Here is a 23,645-nt window from a genome sequence, read left to right on the forward strand (position 1 = left end):
CAAAGATTGAAAGTAGAGTTGGATATTCTGTAATCATTATACAACCGCCTATCGAACTCTATAAAATTTCTCGTTGCGGTACCTATCTGACGTACATATTTTCAAATACGCTCAACAACATTAGTCGGAGAGATAGAAGCGGATTTTGTGCGTGATAAGTAATATGGAAAAACTATACGGGGATATGTTGAATTAGTTGTGTACATGACTTTCACCAACGGCCGGAAACTAAAGTGGGGGCCGAGGGTAGTTATAAGGGGTCAAAGTCGCGGATTTTATTATTTCTTTTATGACGCTCATGATCGAGATAGTGCACCAAAATTTGGGAATAGGTAGGTCTTGACGTAACTAAGTAAAATCTCTAGGGGCGGAACGCTGCGTGGCCGACAAAGGGGTGGGGGTAGGGGTGAATATAAAAAATATAAAGGGTTTTGTGCGACGTTCGTGATAGAGATAGTGGACCAAAATTTGGGAATAAGTAGATCATGACATTACTAAGTAAAATCCCCAAAGCCGGAAACCAGAGTTGGGGATAAGAGTAGTTATAAGGGGTCAAAGTCGCCGTTTTTATTATTTTTTTTTGTGACGCTCATGATCGAGAGAGTGCACCAAAATTTGGGAATAAGTAGGTCATGACGTAACTAAGTAAAATCTCCAGAGGTGGCACTCTGCGTGGCCGACAAAGGGGTAGGGCAGGGGTGAATACAAAAAATATAAGGGGTTTTTTTGCGACGTTCGTGATTGACAGAGTGCACCAATATTTGGGAATAAGTAGACCATGACATAACTAAGTAAAATCCTCAGAGCCGGAAACCAGAGTTGGGCATGAGGGTAGCTATAAAGGGTCAAATTCGCCGTTTTTATTATTTTTTTTGTGACGCTCATAATCGAGATAGTGCACCAAAATTCGGGAATAAGTAGGTCATGAGGTAAATAAGTACAATCTTCAGGGGTGGAACGCTGCTTGGCTGATAAAGGAGTAGGGGTAGGTGTGAATATAAAAAATATAAGGGTTTTTTTGCGACGTGCTAGATTGAGATATAGTGAATATAAAAAATATAAAGGGTTTTGTGCGACGTTCGTGATAGAGATAGTGCACCAAAATTTGGGAATAAGTAGACCATGACTTAGCTAAGTAAAATCCCCAGAGCCGGAAACCAGAGTTGGGGATGAGGGTAGTTTTAAGGGGTCAAAGTCGCAGTGTGTATTATTTTTTTTTGTGACCCGGCACAACATTTGTCCCCCACGCAGCGTTCCGCCCCTGAAGATTTCACTTAGTTACGTCATAACCTACTTACTCCCAAATTTTGGTACACAATCTCCATCATGAGCGCCACAAAAAAAAAATAAAAACCGCGACTTTTACCCCTTATAACTACACTCGTCCGCCACTCTGGTTTCCGCCTCTGGGGATATTACTTAGTTATGTCATGGTATACTTATTTCCAAATTTTGGTGCACTACCTCAATCACGAACGTCGCAAAAAACCCCTTATATTTTTTTATATTCACCCCTGCCCCACCCCTGCCCCACCCCTTTGTCGACCACGCAGCGTTCCACTCCTGGAGATTTTACTTAGTTACGTCATGACCTACACTTATTCCCAAATTTTGGCGCGCTATCTCGATCATGAGCGTCGCAAAAAAATAATAAAAAACGGAATTTTCACCCCTTATAACTACCTTCCTTCCCCACTCTGGTTTCCGGCTCTGGGGATTTTAATTATTTATGTCATGGTCTACTTATACCCAAATTTTGGTGCACTATCTCAAACACGAACGTCGCCAAAAACCCGTTATATTTTTTATATTCACCCCTACCCCCACCACTTTGTCGGCCACGCAGCGTTGAGCCCCTATAGATTTTACTTAGGTACGTCATGACCTACTTATTCCCAAATTTTGGTGCACTGATTCACTTTCCTCTATAATCTCCTATAATACTCTATCCACCAACCATCCTCTTGTCCAATATGTTCATGACATTTTTCTTCTTCTTCTTACGGTGCCGTATCATTAAGGACGTTGGCCATTACATTTGCATATTTAATCCTATTTACAGCCGCCCTGAATAGTTCTTGGAGAATATCACAAGGAAAAATTCCTGTACTGGCTGTATACCATAAATCGCAAGAAATAAAAACCTTATCTTGTAAAAGGTATATTTAAAATCCCTAAAAAGGGATGTATCACAACAAAACGTTTTCGGAATCAATATTATCATCATTGTTATCACAGGTTTACATGCGTTAAGCCACCAAAATATACGGGTAAAAACTCTTAAATTGGTTTTAAACAGTTGGGGTTACATTATATTATCCGATTTTAAAGGATGTTAAAAATATTTCCAGATTAACCCCTGGCATCACATGACATCAACCATATTGGTTGGGAAATTGTAGGTAGAACCTTACATGGCAGAGTTTAGGTGACAACTCTGTCACCTAAACTCTGCCATGTAAGGTTGAATCTCTGAATAATTTAAAGCATACAAAATAAGTCGAGGATAAGTCGGAAATTGAAATTTACTAAACGCAACAGCAAGTCACTTACTGTCACTTGCTGTTGCGTTTAGTAAATTTCAATTTCCGACTTATCATCGACTTATTTCGTATGCTTTAAATGATGACGCACGGGTAAAGATTCAGGAACTCAACTGTATGTATGTGTGTGGAAAAGTTACAACGATCTGAATTTTTGTTTCTGTGTTGCAAGAGGGGGTCAGGGACGATTCAGAACCGGTGTAGTTTGTGACTTTTGACCACCCATAAGCCAGCAAGAGAACTGGGTAGGTACAAAATGGCATATTTTTTGGGAGTATATATCTTAGGTTCAAAGAGAGACAGAAAAACGGCAGATACACCAAATAAATAGCGTTGAGTAAGCTTTGAAATGGTGCCTAATTGGTCAGGATCGGACATACACACGGCTCAGTATAGCCAAAAACACTGAAAAATTTAATTTTGAAAATTTTGGTTGTTCGACAATTACTCAAAATTTCAACCTACGAATTGTGCCAATAACTGAGCATTTGTAGGAGGACTTTAGGCGTGTCTAACTGTAAATGCCTTATATCTAGGAAAATTCGAATTTTTAAGTTATAGGCCTCATAAATATGACCAAATCCAGTTCCTATGGGAAAAAACCGTTTTTAAAGCTCACTAAATCCTATAAAACCTTCAGTTATCATATTTGACCGTAGATGCATCAGACACTACTTGTCAATACCCTTTTTAACTCATGTTTAGTGATCAAAATTGGTTAAGCCATATATAGGGTTATGCAGATAACTGGCCTATTAGAAATATCTCGAGAACTAAGGCAACAGAATCATGAAAATTGGAATAAAGGGGTTTTAAAGGATGATATATTAAATGAAAATATTTTCATTTCTTTGCAACTTCCGGTTATACCGGAAGTTGCTTATAACTTCGTTTTTTTAAATGAGACACTCTGTGTATTTTTACATTTTTGGATTCTCCTCAATATCTTCTTCCTTAAAATATGAGGTTTTGTAATATTATACAGGGTATTTTAACAGATATTTACGTTTTTTTATTAATTTCGTAGCAATTTTCACACCCTGTAGAATTGTAATAGTTTGACATTAAAAACTCTGCTTACGTTCAGGTGATTTTTAATATAGTCTATTATTATTAAGAATGATTAGTATAGCTAATTTTGAAATTTTAGTATACAGGGTTGGTCGAAACTCGCAATGAATATTTTCTGAGTTTTCTTAAATGGTGTCTCTAAATACAGAGTGTAACACCCTGTATTTTAGTATTGTAATGAAATCATATTTCATAGTACTTTTTTATTTTATAAGTATTCCCTATACCTAACTGCTTTAATCTGTGAGGTAAAGGTGATTCAAGCTAAACATTAACTGCAACAAAAAATACGTAAAATTTTATTAGGTTGGCCGTGAAAATATTCAATCACAAATAATTTTCCAGAAATAAATACATATTAATCCAGACTGATCGTTAAAATTACCAATAATGGTTTAGCTATCAAAATACCTACGTAGTTAAAATTGTTGGGCCGATTAACAATTAAGCAAAAATTAAAGCAGTTAGGTATAGGGAATGCTTAAGAAATAAAAAAATACCATAAAATATCATTTCATTACAATACTAAAATACAGAATGTTCCATTTAAGAAAACTCAGAAAATACTCATTCCGAGTTTCGACCAACCCTGTATACCAAAATTAAAAATTTAGCTATACTAATAATTGTTAACAATAGTAGACTATATTAAAAATCATTTGAACCTAAGTAAGTTTTAGATGTCAAACTACTACAATTCTACAGGGTGTGAATATTGCTACGAAATTAATAAAAAAACGTAATTATCTTTTAAAATACCATGTATAACATTACAAAACCTCATATTTTACTGTAAAAATATACAGGGTGTCACATTAAAAAAAAACGAAGTTATAAGCAACTTCCGGTATAACCGGAAGTAGCAAATAGATGAAAATATTTTCATTATACAGATGACTCTTCAAAACCCCTTAATTTAAATTTTCATGATTCTGTTGCCTTTAGTTCTCGAGATATTTCTAATAGGACCTTTATTTGCCTCACCCTGTATACTAAATTCGCTCTATCGAGATTCGCTTTGACACTGACGTTAGTAATTTCTTTTTTGGAAAGTTCAGTTGTCAGAAATGACTGGAAATTACTGCACAACCAACGCACCTGCTCATAGCCAATATTATTAATAGTAAACTGACATAAAAATAACATAAACCTTACGCCAATCAATAATTATTTATTTACACCATTATAATGTATTGATAACAAATGAGAAACTCAATTTTTTGCATCCCACATGTTGGGAAGTTAAATACCTTACCTTAGGGCATTATTCCTGTTGCCATTTGCCCATCACAAGGCATTTTAAGTAAATATGCATCTGTAAAGCATAAATTTTATATTTGAAGGGTTATTACCCCTATATTTCTTTGGTGACTCAGCTAGCATCCAGACTGTGAGTATAACCGCTTGTTTTAAACCTTAGTCAGAATTTAAATATCAATTTTACATTAATAAAATAGGTTATACTTACTTTTAGGTCTTACACTGATGATGATTTTGTAATAAAATCGAAAACGTTTTGTTCTGATGTAGCCCTTTAGGGATTTTAATAAATTTTATACCTTTTACAAAGATTTTATTCCAAATGAGAAAATTATTTATTGTACAAAATAAAAATATTTTGTAGAAATAAACTCCACAAAATTTTATGAGATTAGTAGACACTCCCACTATTTCTAATAATTCTTCTTTTTTTAATGAAAGATTAAGTTGATTTTAGCAGTTAATAGTGCGAGGTAGGAATTTTTGTGTTGTATGTTTCCTATTCCAAATGTGTCAAAGTGAATCTCGGTAGAGCGAATTCAGTATAGAAGTTATCGAGCTCCAAACTATAATCCATTTAACCATTATCACCGAAATGTTCTAGTTGTAGTGCTTACGACACTAAATTTGATCGGGCAAGACGAGTTCATTTTGTCAGCCATCACAATATTTTTTTCAATATATTTCGAATAGAAAAAATCTAGTGTGTATTCGATGCACACAAATAATTATATTGAAAATTCCACACCTGTAATTTTGAACCAATCAAAATACGTTATTTTGACAGATCACCATGGCAACGGAGGTATTTTATCGGAAATTTTTTGCTCGTGGGGTACCCAACAGCGAATTATAGTGGAAATTTTTTGACGTTTACAATAACAGAACATTTTTGACAGACTGGTTTTATTTGTTTACATAATTTAGTTTTGATTCATTTTAGTTACAAAGCTAAGATGTTTTCTATATTCTTCGGACACCTGCTCTCTTCTTAATGGCGAAAATGCAGGACTTTGAATGTTTTCAATTAAGTTTCTATGTCTAATAAAATATATATAATATTTAGACACTAATTTATTTACCTTTTTCCCATTAAGTACTTTCAATTTTGCGTAGTTTAGTTTTAAAAACGCCAAAAAATAATTTTCTGTCACTTGTAGTTACTCAAAACTTATGTAAAATTGAAGAATATACTATTTTCTATCTTGAAATGGTATTCCCATGCAACTACAATGAGTAGAAATTACGAATTTGAAAGCCTAAATAATTGCTGACAAAGCTATGGCGCGCTGTTAATCTGTTCATGCAGCTTTGGATTTTCAAATGCAAATTTGGTGTGGAATTTTCTTACCGAATACCACGCGAAGTCAAATTAATATCCGGAAATTTTTTTTTGATCATGAATATTTTTAGAAAATTTCCCTCGTCTGCGACTCGGGAAATTTTCAAAATATTCATGATCTCAAAAAAATTTCCGGAAATAATTTGACCTCTAGTGGTATTACTAGTGAAAACAAAGTATTGGGATGGCTGGGATGTGAACTCGGATTGGCCTATCACAAGTTTAGTGTCGTAACCACTAGATCATTTGGACGATAATGAGACAAGGTGACACTTTATAATGCTTAACGTGTAATCGAGAAACATTACATGAAAGTTCATCGATCCGTCCAATGGCACTACAGCCCAAATCGAGCCTTGGCCTCCTTCAACAAGCTTCTCCAATCATTTCGATTTACCGCTGTTCTTTTCCATGAACGCGTTCCCAGGAAGTTCCTGGCATCCTCATCGACTTCGTCTTCTTATCTCTTTTTAGGTCTTCCAACAGGTCTTCTTCCCTGCATTCTTGCATTCAGCAAGAAAGTTCATACATTTACCTAATTTATAAAAACTTGGAAAAACTCCTGAGAATAAAAAACCGCTACACGCCGTAAAAATGAGTGACGCACACAATATTGCAGCTACAAAAGATCTGATATGAATATTCCGTGGCGCCAAAATGTATTTTCATTTTGATTAAAAATAAAAGTATAATTTTATTCTGAAAGATTTTTTCATTTTTTGCTAAATTTGGAGTAAAACACGCCACAAAAAGCTTGAAAATGCAAACTGTATCAAAGTTACTCTTTTGTGGGGCGTTTTGCCACATATTTAGCAAATATAATGGAAAAATCTTTCAAAATAAAACTAGAATTTTATTTTCCATCAACATGAAATAGTACGTTCTTTAAAGGTAAAATATTGCAAAACCTCTAAATTTTAAAGAACCGATTGGATTGACATGAAATTTGGCATAGACATAGACAAGTCAAAGAAATTAAGTGATATTGTGCCGATGTGTGCTTTTGCCCTAGGGGTGAGTTTCACCCCCTTTTGGGGATGAAAAATATATGTTCGAAATAAGTCCGGAAATAGATAAAATGACTAATTAATTCTAAGCAACTTCTGTTCTATAAAGTTTTTTCACCAAGTTAATACTTTTTGAGTTATTTGCGAGGGAATACGTTAATTTTTCTACAAAATAACCACGTTTTCAGACGGTTTTTCGCAAATAAATCAAAAAGTAAGTATTTGGTCGAAAAAAAATTCGTATCAAAAATATAGCACGTAAAAAAGTAAAAAACATGGTGTATATATTAGGTCACTATACCTAGTAGAAGCAGAGTTATAGCTAGACTTAGGCAAATATGCAAATTGCATATTTTGCATATAATGCATAAAAAACCCAAAAATTTCCAATTTTGCATATTTTTATATAAGTGTGCATTAAGTGCATATAATTTTAAATTTTGATTGTAACTATACATACCTATATTTTGATATTACTGTAACAAGTACCTTGGAAATCTCAATATTTAATTTTATTTTATAATCTCTTGGTACATATTCAAATTTTGTGTACCTGAATGTAGTAACTAATAAAAGAGCGGCTTATTATTATGTACACAGTTTTGTCACGTTTTGGTTACAAATGTTCCAAAATCAGCCAGTTTATATCTCTAGGTAAAATTTTTTATTTTGACGGCCCATTTCGCTTTTGTTGTAAAATATCTTCGTAATTGTGAATAATTATTGTGCTTTGAAAATGCTGCAAATAAACAGTTCAGTGTCGTGGTATCATTCATAAAATCAAACTGTAGTTTTGTTCAGAAAACTATTACTCAATTAGAATCCTCCAAATAATCATCATTGTTAGACAGTACATTTTAAATAAAAGAATTTGAGTCATTATTTCAAAACGTTAAAAGTAATAGGTACATATTGGATAGGAAATTTTTCCAAAATTTAAAGCAACCATGGAAAAAAAACAGTGGTTATTGCCAGATTCTTTCTCAAGTGGTTCAAGTATTACTAGATGGGACTTTTTCGAAGCACTTAGTATTTACAACCAACTATTATCGTAAATTTGAACAATGCCCCAATTACATCAGTTAATATCGAAAGAAGTTTTTCTATGTAATCAGATAGAAGCCATAAGTATTTGTTAGAAAATTTTGAACAGCATTTTGATAATTATTTATTGTTACCACAATTCGAAATAATATCAATTATTTATTTGTTAAAATACTTAAATACTTAAATATTTAATTAATTAGCTTAGTTATTAAAACATATACATGTTACTTAATACACCATGTGGAGATATTATAAATATGTTTGTAAATAAAAAAATACTGTAAATATATATTTTTAGTTACATGCATATTTTCTAGATAAACGTGCATGTTTTTGGGTAAAATACTGCATATTTATGCGCATAGGTCATACCTTTTTATTTGCATATTTGCCTAAATCTAGTTATAGCTAATGAAAAATAGGTTCATATTCGTCAAATTCCAAATATCGAATATTTTAACGTGCCGTAACCAAAAAACAAAGCACTTATTTGGGGAAAATTCATTTTAACTTTTTTAAAGTGTTTAAAAAAAATGGTTATTTTTGTTTTAAAAAAAATTTTTAGCTTCAAAAGTAAACAAGTTGCGCTCAAAATAAAGTTGGTCCCTTTTTTTTTGGTAAGAAATCGGGAAAATCACCCCCTAATTAGCATTTCAAATGAACTTAATTGTTACCAATTCACAAGTTTTTTACTCGAGTTTGTATTGATCATATGATCTGTAAGTTTCATCGGTTCAAAGTGCGTATTTTTGAAAGAGCTGTAGTTAAAAGGGCTTGAACGACTCACTTATCACGAGTGTATGCAAATTTAGCAAACACCGAATCTTAACCAATTTTTGTCTTACAGAAAAACAAAAGAATACAAAATATTCAGAAATGTAAAGCCGACTTTTTTATTGTTTAAAATTTTTGGTATCTCTAACAATTTTTGAGTTATTTTGAAAAAAAAATTTTTTTCAAATTTAAAATTTTTAAAAATTTTATTTTCAAACCAAATTTTATCAAAAATAAGCACTTTGAATCGATGAGACTTACAGATTTTATAAACACAACATAAGTAAAGTAACTTGAGAAGCGGTAACAATTAATTTCATTTAAGTTGCTAATTGGGGAGTGATCTTCCTGATTTTTTTTTGCCAAAACAAAAGGGACCAACTTTATTTTGAACGTAACTTGCTTAAATTTGATGCTAGAAACTTTTTATAAAAACAGAAATAAAGCTTTTTTTAAACACTTTAAAAAAGTTGAAAGGTTTTTCTCCAAGAGTGCTTCATTATTTGAATATTTAACATTGAATTATTCTATTTGGATTTTTTCGAATATGAACCTATTTTTCATTAGCTTTTTTCCGTTTAACCGTTTTTTCACTTTTTTATAGGCTATATAGTTTTGCTAAGAATATTTTTTTCGACAAAATGCTTACGTTTTGAGTTATTTGCGAAAAACCGTCTAAAAACGTGGTTATTTTGTTCAAAAATGAACATATTCACTTGCAAATAACTCGAAATGTATTGATTTGGTGAAAAAACTCTATAGAACAAAAAATGCTTAAAATTAGTCAGTTTATCCATTTCGGGACTTATCTTAGACATATATTTTTTCACCCCCGAGATGGGGTGAAATTCACCCCTAGGGCAAAAGCAAACATTGGCACAAGCGGTTCTTTAAAATTTACAGCAAAAACCATGAAAGAATGTACTAAAAATACATTTTCGCGCCACGTAATATTCATATCAGCTCTTTTGTAGCTGGAATATTATGTGCGCCACTCATTTTTATGGCGTTTTGCGGTTTGTTATTCTTGTTAATATTACACAGGCCTACAGTGTTTTTGGTGCCGAAGTATTTAAAGCTGATTTTGGGTATATTTGGGGTGCTGATTCCGAATATGGCCTTAGTTTTGCTGTATCAGCTCTAGTTTTCAAGATAACGTAGATCATGCCAGCTTTTATGCATTAAAATTCGAATATGCTGATATGAATATATTAAATTAAAATAAAAACCAAACAATTAAAAAATACGTATATTTTAAGCCATTTCATCATCATCATCATCCTCCTCCAGCCCTTTGCGTCCACTTCTGGACATAGGCCTCCCTCATTTTTGTCAATTGTGCTCCATTTTGAGCATTTTGCATCCAATTTCTTGACATTTTCTTGAGATCGTCAGTCCAACGAGTAGGGGGTCTTCCTCTACTTCTTTTGTCTAATTTCGGCCTCCACTCAAGTAATCTCTTCGTCTACCTCCAATCACTGATTCGGGCGACGTGCCCGGCCCAGTTCCATTTCAGGGTGGCAATTCGGGAAATTACATCGGTAACTCATGTTCTTAGTCTAAGTCTTAATTTCCAACTCGGTCACGAAGCGATATACTCAGCATTGACCTTTCCAGTTTCCTCTGAGCTATTGGCAGCATTTTAGAAGTTGTAGCTATCAATGTCAAAGTTTCGGCACCATAAGTCACCACAGCTTGCTTCAGCTACATACTACCTAAATGAAAATGAATACACGAACCCTGTACCACTAAACAGGGGAGTCAAACAGGGAGACACTCTATCACCCAAACTGTTCACCTTAGTTTTGGAGGACGTTTTTAAAAATCTAAATTGGAAATATAAGGGAATAAACATCATTGGCCGCTATCTCAGTAATCTACGATTTGCGGATGACATAATCCTGATAGCTACTGACCTACAAGAACTGCAAACCATGCTTTCAGAACTACACACAGAATCTTCTAAAATAGGACTGAAAATGAATTTAAACAAAACAAAAGTCATGCACTCCGAAGAAAGGATGACAATAATAAACAACAAAATTATAGAAAAAGTTGAAGAATATATATACTTAGGACAAAAAATAATACTAAATAGGGAAATTCAAACGGAAGAAATAAAAAGAAGAAGAAAGTTAGCATGGGCAGCATTCGGCAAACTGAACTATATACTCAGAAATCAGCAAATTCAACTACATCTTAGATCTAAAGTTTTTGATGCATGCATTATTCCGATATTAACATATGGGGCACAAACATGGACAATCACAAAAAAGAATATGAACATACTCAGAGTCACTCAACACGCGATGGAAAGAGCAATGCTTGGCATATCACTTAAGGACAGAAAAAGAAACACATGGATAAGACAGAAAACCAAAGTCACCGATGTGGTACAAAAATCGCTAAAATTGAAATGGGAATACGCTGGACATGTAGCTAGGAGCGATCTTAACAAATGGCAGAGAAGAATTCTAACCTGGAGACCATACGAACACAAAAGACCCAGAGGCAGACCTCCTATGAGATGGACAGATGATCTGAAACGAACTGCCGGGAAAAATTGGCTACAAGTAGCGTACAACAAAAAACAATGGAAAGGAAGACTTGAAGAGGCTTATGTTCAGATGTGGACGTGAATTGCTAGACGAAGAAGAAGAAGAAGGAGAAAGTCACCACAGGCAACACACATTGGTCACATGTTTACGTTTTAAAGAAATTGGTATATCGCTTTTGAAGATGTCTTTGAGTTTTCCATAGGCTGCCCATGCCCCGTCTTCCTTGGTAGCGGTCCTCAATGGTTTTTATCTCTTGGTGAAGTCTCTCACCTTGCTCATTACTTGTGTCATCTAAGTTTTCAGCAAAACGGTACAGGTGGCTGTGAAGATAGTTGACTTTGATGCTCATATTCCATCCAAGTGATTGGAAGTCATTCAGCAAACGGTTTACCAGCTCAGCATAGTTTTCACTTTTGTGATTTCCCAGAAAATTTTTCATAATATCCACAAATGAAAGCCGAGCCTTTTTCTCTACTTCATTCATTGACCCCACAAAAGCCGGATCCTCTGTAAGAAGTCTGATCTGTGGTCCATCAAAGATTCCAGCTTTAAGTTTTTCCACACGTATCTGGGGAAGCTTTCTTCCTATGTAGGCGAAGCATGGTCAATGGGCTATGAGCCATTATTAGATGGAGGCTGAATGGGTTTACAAGTGGTAAATCTATCATTTTAAAAGTTTAAAAATACTCTCCAAGGTGTTTTATTTCCTTATAAAATAGTAATGTAACGATAATAAAGTATTATTTCTTGCATAAATAAGGCATAATAGAGTGAGGACAACAAATATATACTGAGGAATAAGTTTAATTAACAATGTTCATTCCTTTGAATAGCACATTCTTCATTATCTCAAATATTAAAGCTCTAATTTCGGATTTTGCCATATCCATAAAACTAGAGCTGATACAAAAAAACGAAATCCGTATTTCGATTTATCACCCCTAATATAGTAAAAATCAGCTTAAGGATTCACGGCACCAAAACAAATTTTTTTTCTGTAGGCCTGTGTTATACACCATGTAAGCTGTAAACTGTAAATCGTGCTAATGACCATAGATGTCACACGTACGTCAATTTCAATAAATAAATAAATACATAATAGATTTATCTTCTCTTCGTCTCATAGTAGCAGATCTATATTTACAAGATTACTATTTAATTAAATAATTTATTACCTATAAAATCACACATACCTGCATTTCATCAGCTGTGTATTTCTGTCTGCAAGGTTCACAGAAGTAATTATATTTCAAGCGGAATGAAGCAGTAAATAGCTGGAAAAAATAATGATTTTAAATTAATTTAAATCAAAATAAATTATCTTTTTATGACTATTTTAAAACTTCGTATAGTTATTAATAAAATAAATTTTATTTTATTAAAAATAAAATAGACAACAGTGGATTGAATTGGGGGAGGCCTATGTCCAAAGTTGGATTACTGAAGGCTGAAGAAGCGTTCATTTTATTTCAGGGTCATAGGGGGCAAATGCCCCCCTGACCCTGTCAAATGACGCTCCTGCTTTCACCCAGGAGTTTCGTTTACATAATATGAGATAGAAGAGATAAATAATTTATCTATTCTATCTCATATTATGTATAAGTTTTTATTATAAGTTTTTAGTTTGTGAAAACTGTCATTATGGATAGCAGTGCGTGAAGGATTTAAAGTGTGCGTTAAGTAACAATGTATTTTAAATGGGATTTATTTTTTCGCACTGTTTTTTGGCACCCTTTTATATAAACAAATATCCTTAACTTTCGCGTTGTCATGGTGATGACATGTGAGCAATAATTTACAACAAAAGTTTTGACAGTTTTGTGGTTTGAAAGAAGTTAGAATTTTTAAATGTCAAAGTTCTATAAATTGTAGAATGGAAATGAATTCCAGTGACGAAGAGTTACAGTTTTTTTTATCTGTTTATCGTAGATAAAATATTGTATGAAACTGTGCGTGAAGTACTTTTTGCGAACTTACGCGATGTATAGTACTAGCTCCGCTGTCGCTCGTGCTCTAAACATCGCGCGCGTTCGCAAAAAGCATACTTCACGAACTGTTTCATAAATAACTATTGTTGTCGATTGTGAAATTTAGGTTGTTACATTGAAAAACATCTAATACAGGCACAAAGGACTCTCACAAAAAAAAACACATTACAAAAATTGACCATGGTAAGGTCAAAAAACATTACCATCTGAAGCGGACGTTGGCAGCATGCAGTATGTTAGTTATCAGGTTTTCATGATTATTTTAGGTTTTTGATATTCCCATAAATTTAGTTTCTCGATGGTTATTGATAGTCCTTAGTCTTCTCCATTATCCTCCCTCCACTATATTGTTCATTAGCCTCTGGAGGTCGTAAAGAATATCCACCAGGAGACGGGGTACACCCTGGGCACCAGGTAGCACCTAACACCACCGTCGTTATCATATTCGTGTCCAACGATCTCAAAAACCTTCTAGTAATGACTATCGACTGATTTAGAATGAAATTGGGTAGCCCCTGGGCTACCCTGGGCACCAGGTAGCTCTAACACCTTCGTCGTTATCATAAATTCGTGTTGAACGACCTCAAAAACCTCCGAGTAATGATTGTCGACTGATTTAGAATAAAATTAACATATATCTCCAGGATACGAGGTCCCGCGTGAGTATCAAGTGGCCCTAGCATCATCGTCGTTATCATATTCGTGAGTAGCAACCTTAAAGACCCCCGAGTAATGACTGTCGACTGATTTAGAATGAAATCAACATGAAATTCCAGGAGATGCAATTTTTTTTATTTTCTATGTGCTTTGGTAATGCATGTTCCTTATGCACAAAATTCAGTTTTCATTTTACCGCCATGAATTTTGTTTACAAACATTTTCTGCCACTTTTCCGAATCGAATACAAAAAAATTCATAGCGATTCATCCTGCTGCGGAAAATTGGTAAGTTTAGTGCTTTTTAGTGCTTCATTGCCTATAAGTGAAGCTGCAAACCAAAGAAACATGAAACGTAAAACATGAAACGTAAAACATGAAACATGAAACGCGAATTTCATGAAAACAAAACACTGCTAAACAAATAGAAGTCCACCTACCAATGAAACGAGTGTGATTCATGCTCGTGAAACATTTTTATCTTCGGGAAACCGCACACCAAAGAAACATTAAATGTGAAACATGAAACATAAAACGTGAAACACTTTTCATGAAAATAAAACATTGCTAAACAGACGTTTGCCCATCTATGAAACGAGTGTGATTCATGCCTATAAAACATTTTTATCTTATTGAAACCTGTTTCATGAAATAGGTCTTGTTCTATTTTTCGGTTTCAGTTTCATTGTTTTGTACAATTAATTACGTGCGTAAAATGAATGCCGTAATAGCAAGAAAATATCGTTTTTCTGTAAACCAGGACCCACAATAAAACAATGTAAATGTTTGAATACTCCTTTTATAAAATTATTGAAGTTTGGCAAGATGATTATTTAATTCGTTTGTAACCAAATATGTACTAGGGAGTACTATAGTTATAATTTTTGGACAGTAATAAAAGATTTGCCACAACAGCAACGACCTCGTCATCATCACTTTCCATTGTTGACTATACAAATTTTATTTTTGTTTCCTTGATTAGTATATAACATGAAACGGTTTCTTTCTTCACAACTTATTTGTTTTCATGTTTTACGTTTTATGTTTCACGTTTCTTTGATGTGTGGCCTTCCTTAATCAGTAATACCTAAGAGTTGCCACGACAGCATCGACCTCGTCATCACTTTCCATTGTCGACTATACAAATTTTATTGTTGTTTATTCGATTAGTAGGTATATCACATGAAACGGTTACATTTTTTTTTCACAATTTAATTTTATTTCATGTTTCACGTTTCATGTTTCATGTTTCACGTTGCATGTTTCACGTTTCATGTTTCTTTGATGTACTTACTTACTTACTAGCCAACGCTCACCCTTGGCATGTTAGCCATTTGATGGCGCGCTGATCAATATAGACGAGCCGTTTCTCGTAGGCGATCTTCATCCTCCTCGGGTGGGTCTGTTATCAGGGCTGGGCACACTGGGAGGTGAGCAGCATCCATCTGGGGCTGATTACATAGTGAACAGTTGTCATTTTCGTGGACTCCGATGCGATGTAGATGGGAAGCCAGGTAGTCATGTCCCGTAGTTGTTCTGAACACGGCTACACTAATGGGTCTCGGCAAGTTGCGAGGGATTGGTGACTCTATTAGGTGGGCCCAAGATTTTCCAGCACCGGCTTGTATTTGCTGCACTTTTATCTTCGCTTTGATTCCTCTTCTAATGGTGGATTTTGCTGATGTGTACGATTGGAAGCTAGGGGACTGTGGAAGAGTAGTGCCTTCTTTTGCAAGTTCGTCCGCCGCTTCATTCCCTTCAACACCGACATGGCTAGGGATCCATTGTAGAGTAATCAGCCACCCTTTTTCCAGCAAGTTCGATAGTTGAACGCGGCAAGATATTGTTTTGGCATAGTCGGTATATCGATTTGTCGACAGAGCGAGGATTGCGGCTTGGCAGTCGATGAAGAAGGCAACTTTTTGGGGGTGTTGGAAATTCTCGAGATTTTTTGCAGCTTCGTGTATAGCAGCTATTTCGCCGTCGTAGTTGGTAAGAGGGGCATCCACAGCTATGGAGCCTTTGATGAATGTTGAGACATATCCTGCTCCTGTTCTTCCCGAGTCCGGCATCGAGGAGCCATCGCAGTAGATGTGGAGCCATTCATGCGCTGGGTACTTGGTGTTTATCGTCTCTAGGGCGGCTTTCCTTAGGACAATGTCTGACGATAAGTGCTTCGGGTCGTTATGGTTTTCGAGAAGCAATTCTGTGTTTGGTAGACAGTGGGCCAGTGTAGTTTGCGCTGGGAAGGGGGCGGCTTCCGACAGGTCAATGTGGTATTTTTCCATGACTTGGTTTGCTACTGTAAGCGGAGTGGTTTGTGTTTTAAGACGTGAGGCTACTTGTCTATATTCGTCCCATTTTTGTGGAAGTATTTGTCTCTGCCTTTCCCAGAAGGTTAACGCGTGTTGCTCTCTGCGGCATTGTATTGGTTGAATACCGGTCTGGGCTTTCATTGATGTAATCGGTGTTGATTTTGGAGCACCGGTGATGACGCGAAGGGCAGTGTTCTGGGCGACTTCAAGCTTGGAGGAGGTGTTTGTACTCGCAGTTATTGTAGCTTCACTCCCGTATTCTAATATCGGCCGGACATAGGTTTTGTATGTTGCTACCAGGACATCTTGCGTGGCGCCCCACTTTATTGCTGTGAGACGCTTGAGCAGTCGACATCTCTTTGTGGCTTTCTCTGCGATGTCGTCAATTTGAGGTTTCCATGTCATTTTCTTATCTATGTACACCCCCAGGTATTTTGTTACATCCTGTCTTTCCAAATCAACTCCTTTGTATGTCAGCTTGACAGAAGTCTGTTTTGTTGAAAGGGTAGGTACTTGATATACGGTTTTGGTTGTACTGACAGTTCGGCGGCAGTTTTTATCTGCCCATTTTTCTAGATTTTTCAGAGCCTGGTTCATTACTCCCTCGAGCGCTCTCACACTGCTACTTGATGCCCATATTAGGAGGTCATCGGCATACAGGAATGCTTCCACACCAGGTGTCTTTCTGATCATTGCGAGCACATCGTTTACCATTAAGTTAAACAACTGACAGCTGATGACAGCTCCTTGTGGCAGCCCTTGTCTTTGGAATCTGAATTTGGAACAGTGGTTTTGAAATTTGACTCTCTGATACCTTTCCCCGAGAAAGGATTTTATCCAATTGAATAGTTTGCCGTCAATTCCAGACTTCGCTATATTGTGTAACAGCAAACCTCTCCATACTGTGTCGTATGCAGCTTTGAGGTCTACTAGCACTGCCACTGTTGACATCTTACGGTGGAAAGCATCCTTGACTTTTTGGGCGAAGTCAACTACATGGTCCATGGTGTTCCTGTGTTTCCTGATGACAGCTTGTGCGTCGTCAATCAGTTCAAGATGGGTTATAGCTCGGTTTAGTCTGTCCAGAACCATTTTTTCGGCTACTTTGCATAAGGAGCTTGTGAGGGATATTGGCCGGTAGCTATCAGTCAGGCTCGGGTTTTTCCTTTCTTTAAGGTGGGTATGACCTCGCTCTTCCTCCATTGACTTGGGATTCTTGAATTCCACGTTAGATTAATCAAATTCAGAATGGTGCCTTTGGCTGCGGTGCCCAGATATTTAAGCATTTCTGGGTACAACTCGTCAATCCCTGCTGCCTTTTTCTTTTTTGTGTCAGAGAGAGCCGTTTCCAGCTCCAACATCGAGAAGTCTTCTGAACAGATGTCGTTTATACTTTTGCTCATCCGCCGGGGAGGGGGATAACGCAACAGTCTTGCTCTCTCACTCTTATTTATCTTAATATTACTCACTTTTGTGTAGTGCTTACAGAGTTCGTTTGCTATATCGGCATGTGTAGTGAGTTCTCTAGCCATGCCTCTCATTGGCATTTGTTGTTGCTTGTTTCCATCATTATTTAGCGTAGTAACGAACCTTTGCCCTTTGACGCCATCTTTTCGGAAATCAAGCTTAGCAAGGAAGGATTTGAAAGCTTCTCTTTTCCCTGAGTTAATGGCTCGAGTTAGGATCGCTTGCCTCTTTCGAAGCTCTATACAATCGTTCATTTGCCTGGATTTTTCAGCTTTGTCCCTGGCTTTATTTCTGGCAGCTTTCAATTTGGATAGCGTTATGGACCAGAAAGTCTTGTACCCATTAATTTGACCTCGCGGTATGCACTCTTTTGCACATTTAAGTATGGCCTCACTTACTTTCTTTGCTGCTTCTTCTAGTTCTTGTAGTGTTAGTTGAGTAAGTACTTTACTTTGTTTACATGGTACATGTTTCTTTGATGTGCGGCCTGCCTAGAGGGCGAAACTCTAGGAAAGAAAAATGCAAATACATATTTAAACTTAAATACCGCATAACTAAGAAACGTTTTAGAAAAAAAAGCATAATTTTGCCATAAATCACGAGAGAAATTTAAGAACGCGGACATCCTACATAAAAAAGTAGCAACATAAAAACATTATGTCAGTATTTCCGTGAGACCACTACGAGAAAGAAGATAACCAATACGTAATGTATTGGGAATTCTACTTTTAAATATATGTACACGTTGGTGATTTAACGTGATTACTTTCACCAAATATATCTGATGGAACACTTATGAATGGTTTTAATTAAGTAAAATTCTAACGGGTCTTAAAACCGGTTAATATTTTGGAAACGAAACATGCTGAAGTAAAACAGGTGCCGTTGCCTTCGTTATGAAAGTAACTTTTCTTTCAATGTGACGTCATGTTATGCGGAATTAATTAACCAGTCACTGAATCATTCAGTCGGGTTTTTTATGGAGCCTCGAGACCTCGAGAAAGGAGCAAAATATTGCCACTACTGATCAAAATATCTGATATACACACAAACAAACTTATATGGAATCACCATTTATTTCAAATTAATATTTTAGACAAGGCGAAAACATCGGGTTCGTTGGAAAAAATATTCCCATGAGATTTTTTTGCATAATCACATTTGTGAGACACCCCAGAATAAGGTTCAAGAAGTCGCCCACGCGAAAAGTGGTCCAAATTTTTTTTAACAATTTTTTTTTAAATCAAATTTTAAAAATAAATATTTTTGATCCGGACAAATCTTTTTTAGGTTTTGTGGGCCATTCTGGACAAAAGAGGTCTCCTGTAATTTTTCTCTTGAGTTGATCTTTTTCGAGTTATAAGCAATTTAAAATTCGAAAAACGCGAATATGGCCATTTTTAAGACTTAATAACTCGGTTAAAAATTATTATTATGAAAGTCAGAAACTGACTATATCAAAGTTTAAAGCCTCCACTACATGATCCTGAAGAAATTTGTGTCATTAATTTATTACTAAGCTGTTATTTTTAATTATTAACAATGAGCCGAAGATCGTATTGACGCGGCTGTAAAATGTGAGTGCGAGTAAGCAGGAAACCCATTATGAACGCCCGACACGGCACAGCCCGGCACGGCACAGCAAAGGCCGGCACGTCCAAAAACCCATTTGTAACGGCCGGCACGGCACGGCACCGGAAAAATGATAATTTGCCACGGAGACCTCGTCAGAAGAGTAAGTGAAATTTGTGCTGAGATTGAAACAGACGAAAATGCAAAATTACGACGGAAACATCAGTTTTGGGTTAACGAAATATTACAAAGGAAGGTGTGTGTACTTTGTACGCACGTAAGAAGTTCTATTACATATTATGTGATTTCAACGAAATTGATATAATGTACTTTAAACAGTTTATTTATATTTTATTTAAATATTAAACTAATTTTAATACTTACTACTTTCCAAAAATTTTTATTAAGAAAATATCAAAAATTTAAAAAAATAAAAGAATAAAACGCACACAAACACATTGAAAAAGCCACAAAGAAAAATGATTTCTGAACAATAATTGTTGGCAAAAATTTTAAATACGCATTTTCTGAAAAAAAAAATTATATAATAAATATACTTACAATCATAAAATGCATAAAAAAAAAATAAGAACTTGCATCGGGATTCGAACCCGCGAATTCGGGGACGCTTTGATTCGTAATCGAAGCCTAGACTCACTCATCCAATTACTCATTATTTGTCATGTGGAAAAATAGGTCAACTGAACGTTTTACTGTTTGACAGTTATTCTGAATTTAAATCAAATTATGTAGTTTGATTTTTGTGGAAGAAAATATTAAAATATACCAAACAGTAAGAAAACAATATATTAGATGAAGATTGGTAGAACTTTTGTTAGTAATCAAACTAAGCATGTAAATCAAAGCATTACATACCTACTAGATAAATAAATCTACGCCAAAAAATCATAATTTAAAAATAAAAATCGGACCTAATTTCCGATTTCTCTCTAAAATCCCCATTCTTGAGAAAATAAATTTATTCCAACCTAATCCAAATGTATAATTACAATATGATTATAATAAAAACTACTTACTAAATTAGAATGAGTCCTTGTCCAAAATAGTTCAAAAGTCCAAAAATATATATGAAAACTATTTAAAAAGGCAGTATAACTATTAACTAACTTTTATTTGTTGTTTCTTTTCACACAAATTTCAAAATGCAACAACCATAAATAATCAAACCACAGCTTTGCCACAGCCGACATATTGAATAATTTTTGACATGTCATTTGAACATCCAATCAGAACAAAGTTATAATGCGCATGCGCCGGGATCGTAGGTTTTAACATATAAAAATTCACCCTCATATCGAGCGCAAAGAAGTATAACTTCAAAAAGAAGAGAATATGGCGATTTTCATCATCTTTTCATCATCAAAATATAGATTATTTTCCATTTGCTTAAAAAAAAGTTAAAAAAATTTGGACCACTTTTCACGTGGGCGACTTCTTGAACCTTATTCTGGGATGTCTCACGAATTTGATTATGCAAAAAAATCTCATGGGAATATTTTTTCCAACGAACCCGCCGTTTTCGCCTTGTCTATTTAATATATTTGAAAAAACTTGTGATTGTTGCCAAGAATAAAGGTTTTTACCCTTTCAGACTAAGACACCGGTGTCTGACGCCGGTGTTCAATTGCAACAAAGCATTGTTGAGAGCCACTAAAATCAGCCAGACACTCAAAGTGGCTGGCTCGTCTGTAGTCGTTCATTTAAAACAATGCTTTGCTGCCGGTAGCGAACACTGGTGTCAGATACCAGTGTCTTAGTCTGAAAGGGTTCTAATAAATTAACTAATTTTTGCGTCCAAATATGTCTTATGTGGGGTTATCGGACTTGCAAACTCTTGAATGTCTCAGAGGAACATAGGTGCTGTGGTGCACAGGGCGTTGTCAATATCCCATGCCAGGTATCAGGAATTAGGAAAGCTTAAAAATAAAGCAAGTAAAAGTTGTCAAAAAGTAACAACATCTCATTGTCCAAGAAAGAAGAGACCCAACCATTTCTCACATGCAACTCAAAAGACAGCTTTTGATAACTACAGGTGTAAGTGTTTTAGTTGAAACGATAAGAAGAAGAGTTCGTATCCAAAGAGTATACACAACAGGAGGCAGTTACGGGTTCCCGAGTTATCCAGCCAGCACAAGATTGGTCGCCTAATTTGGTGTCTTCACCACCAAAACTGGAACATTGGTACTGGCAAAATGTTATATTTTCAGAGGAAGGCAGGATTTGTGTAAAATTAGATGACCGACGAATTGGTGTACTTATCTGGAAACTGCCAGATGTTGTAATAGATATAAAGGGGGAAGAGTCATGTTCTGGGATGGCACTGTGTTAGGTAAAAAAGTCCTTTAATTTTTATCCAACCAACTTTAGCAGCTCGTAGGTATGTTGATTTCGTTTTATAACGTGTATTTAGGCTCTTGATAGGTGCAGTGGGAGAAAATTTAATTTTAATGCATGATAATACATCTCCACATTCCATTACAGTAACTACAGACTTCCTTGAAGCAGAAGATATCACTGTTCTGGAGTGACCTGCTTGCCTACCCAACCTTATCCCTACTATAGAGCATTTGTGGGATATTCTTAAAAGAAAAATTAGAGCCGGGATAATCTACAAAACACTGCACGGCTAGTACAAAAAGAATGGAGCTACCTACCACAAAATGTTGAAAATTCGATAGGGGCGTGCCCACGCAAATTGAAGCTTGCATAAGGGCTAGGGGTGGTTACACTGACTACTAAAAAAAAACATATAAATAAAACAAATTTAAACATTATCCCTTTTACATTGAAATTTTTTATGGTACCTAATACTATTTAGCATCGCATCGAAGAACATACCGCATTGAATCGAGCATTGCGGCGAGGTGATTGGCGAGGTCCAGTGCTCCACTATATTTCTTCCCCAATTTGGAGTAAAAATAAATATGATTTTTATCGCCGTTATTTAGATCAAATTCTGAAAGATTAGTTATATTTGTTCTTCTTCTTCTTGACTGGCTTTACAACTCGGGGTGAGTCTTCGCCGCATCCACTATGGCCCTCCATCATCTGCGATCTTGCGCTTCGATTTGCCATTGTTGTACCCCAATCCTAGATAGATCGGTTTCAACATCATCCTTCCATCTTTTTCTGGGACGGCCCACTGATCTTCTACCGTCTGGTCTCTCGAAGAACACTGTCTTTAGCACTCTGTCTTCCTCTGATCTTACTACATGACCTGCCCATCTTATCCGATTAGCTTTTATATGTCTGACGATGTTTTCAGTACCATATAGAGTCACCAATTCAGCATTGCGGCGCCTTCTCCACTCTCCTGTCAATTCATCTCTTTGAGGACCAAATATCATTCTGAGGACTTTCCTTTCAAATATCAGCAATTTATTTATTTCTCGCTGATGTAGAGTCCATGTTTCACTCCCATATGTAACAACTGGGCGAATAATTGACATGTACAGTCTTAATTTAGATTGTCTTTTCAGCAGCTTAGATCTTAATAATGATGATAGGGAGTATAATGCTCTATTTCCCGCAGCTATTCTTGCTGAGACCTCTTTTTCTATGTGATTGTCATCTGTGATTACTGCTCCCAGATATTTAAACTCTTTTACTACTTCAAAGTTGTGGTCATTAATAGTTACGTTCTGCCTAACTCTTGGTCTTGGATTTTTGGTCACCAGCATATATTTCGTCTTCTCTTCATTTATTCGAAGGCCCAGGTTACCTGTTTCCTCCTCGAGCTGTGAGAACACCTCTCTTACGTCTCTTGTAGAATGAGCGACTGCATCTAGATCATCGGCAAAGGCCAACAATAGTTTTGATCCTCGATTTGCGAATCCCCCTGTTAGTTCAGACGATATTTTACTTATTGCGTATTCTAAAGCCAAATTGAATATTAGTTATATCTGTTGGACAATAATTATTCTGTAGTAGATTCTCAATATAATGACTATCAACATACATACAGTTTATTCGCAGAAGCTATGCACTAGACGTAAACATTATTTGGCAGCGATGTTTTTATCAG

General features: G+C 35.6%; 1 protein-coding gene across 4 annotated transcripts in view; it reads right to left on the bottom strand.

Moving 5' to 3' along the window:
- Positions 1 to 23,645, bottom strand: part of LOC114325898 (elongation of very long chain fatty acids protein 4-like) — a 340,992-nt gene that overhangs the window by 25,027 nt on the left and 292,320 nt on the right. For all 4 annotated transcript variants that reach the window (XR_007698844.1, XM_050654152.1, XM_050654151.1 and 1 more), the window contains one exon: positions 12,796 to 12,876. Coding sequence is in view for 3 of the 4 variants with exons in the window: in XM_050654152.1 (XP_050510109.1) it covers positions 12,796 to 12,876 (81 nt within the window). In the remaining variant the exon portion in view is untranslated. The remainder of the gene's footprint in view (positions 1 to 12,795; positions 12,877 to 23,645) is intronic.

The sequence above is a fragment of the Diabrotica virgifera genome, chromosome 6 (assembly GCF_917563875.1).
Source record: "Diabrotica virgifera virgifera chromosome 6, PGI_DIABVI_V3a".
In the NCBI taxonomy this organism is placed as follows: Eukaryota; Metazoa; Arthropoda; class Insecta; order Coleoptera; family Chrysomelidae; genus Diabrotica; species Diabrotica virgifera.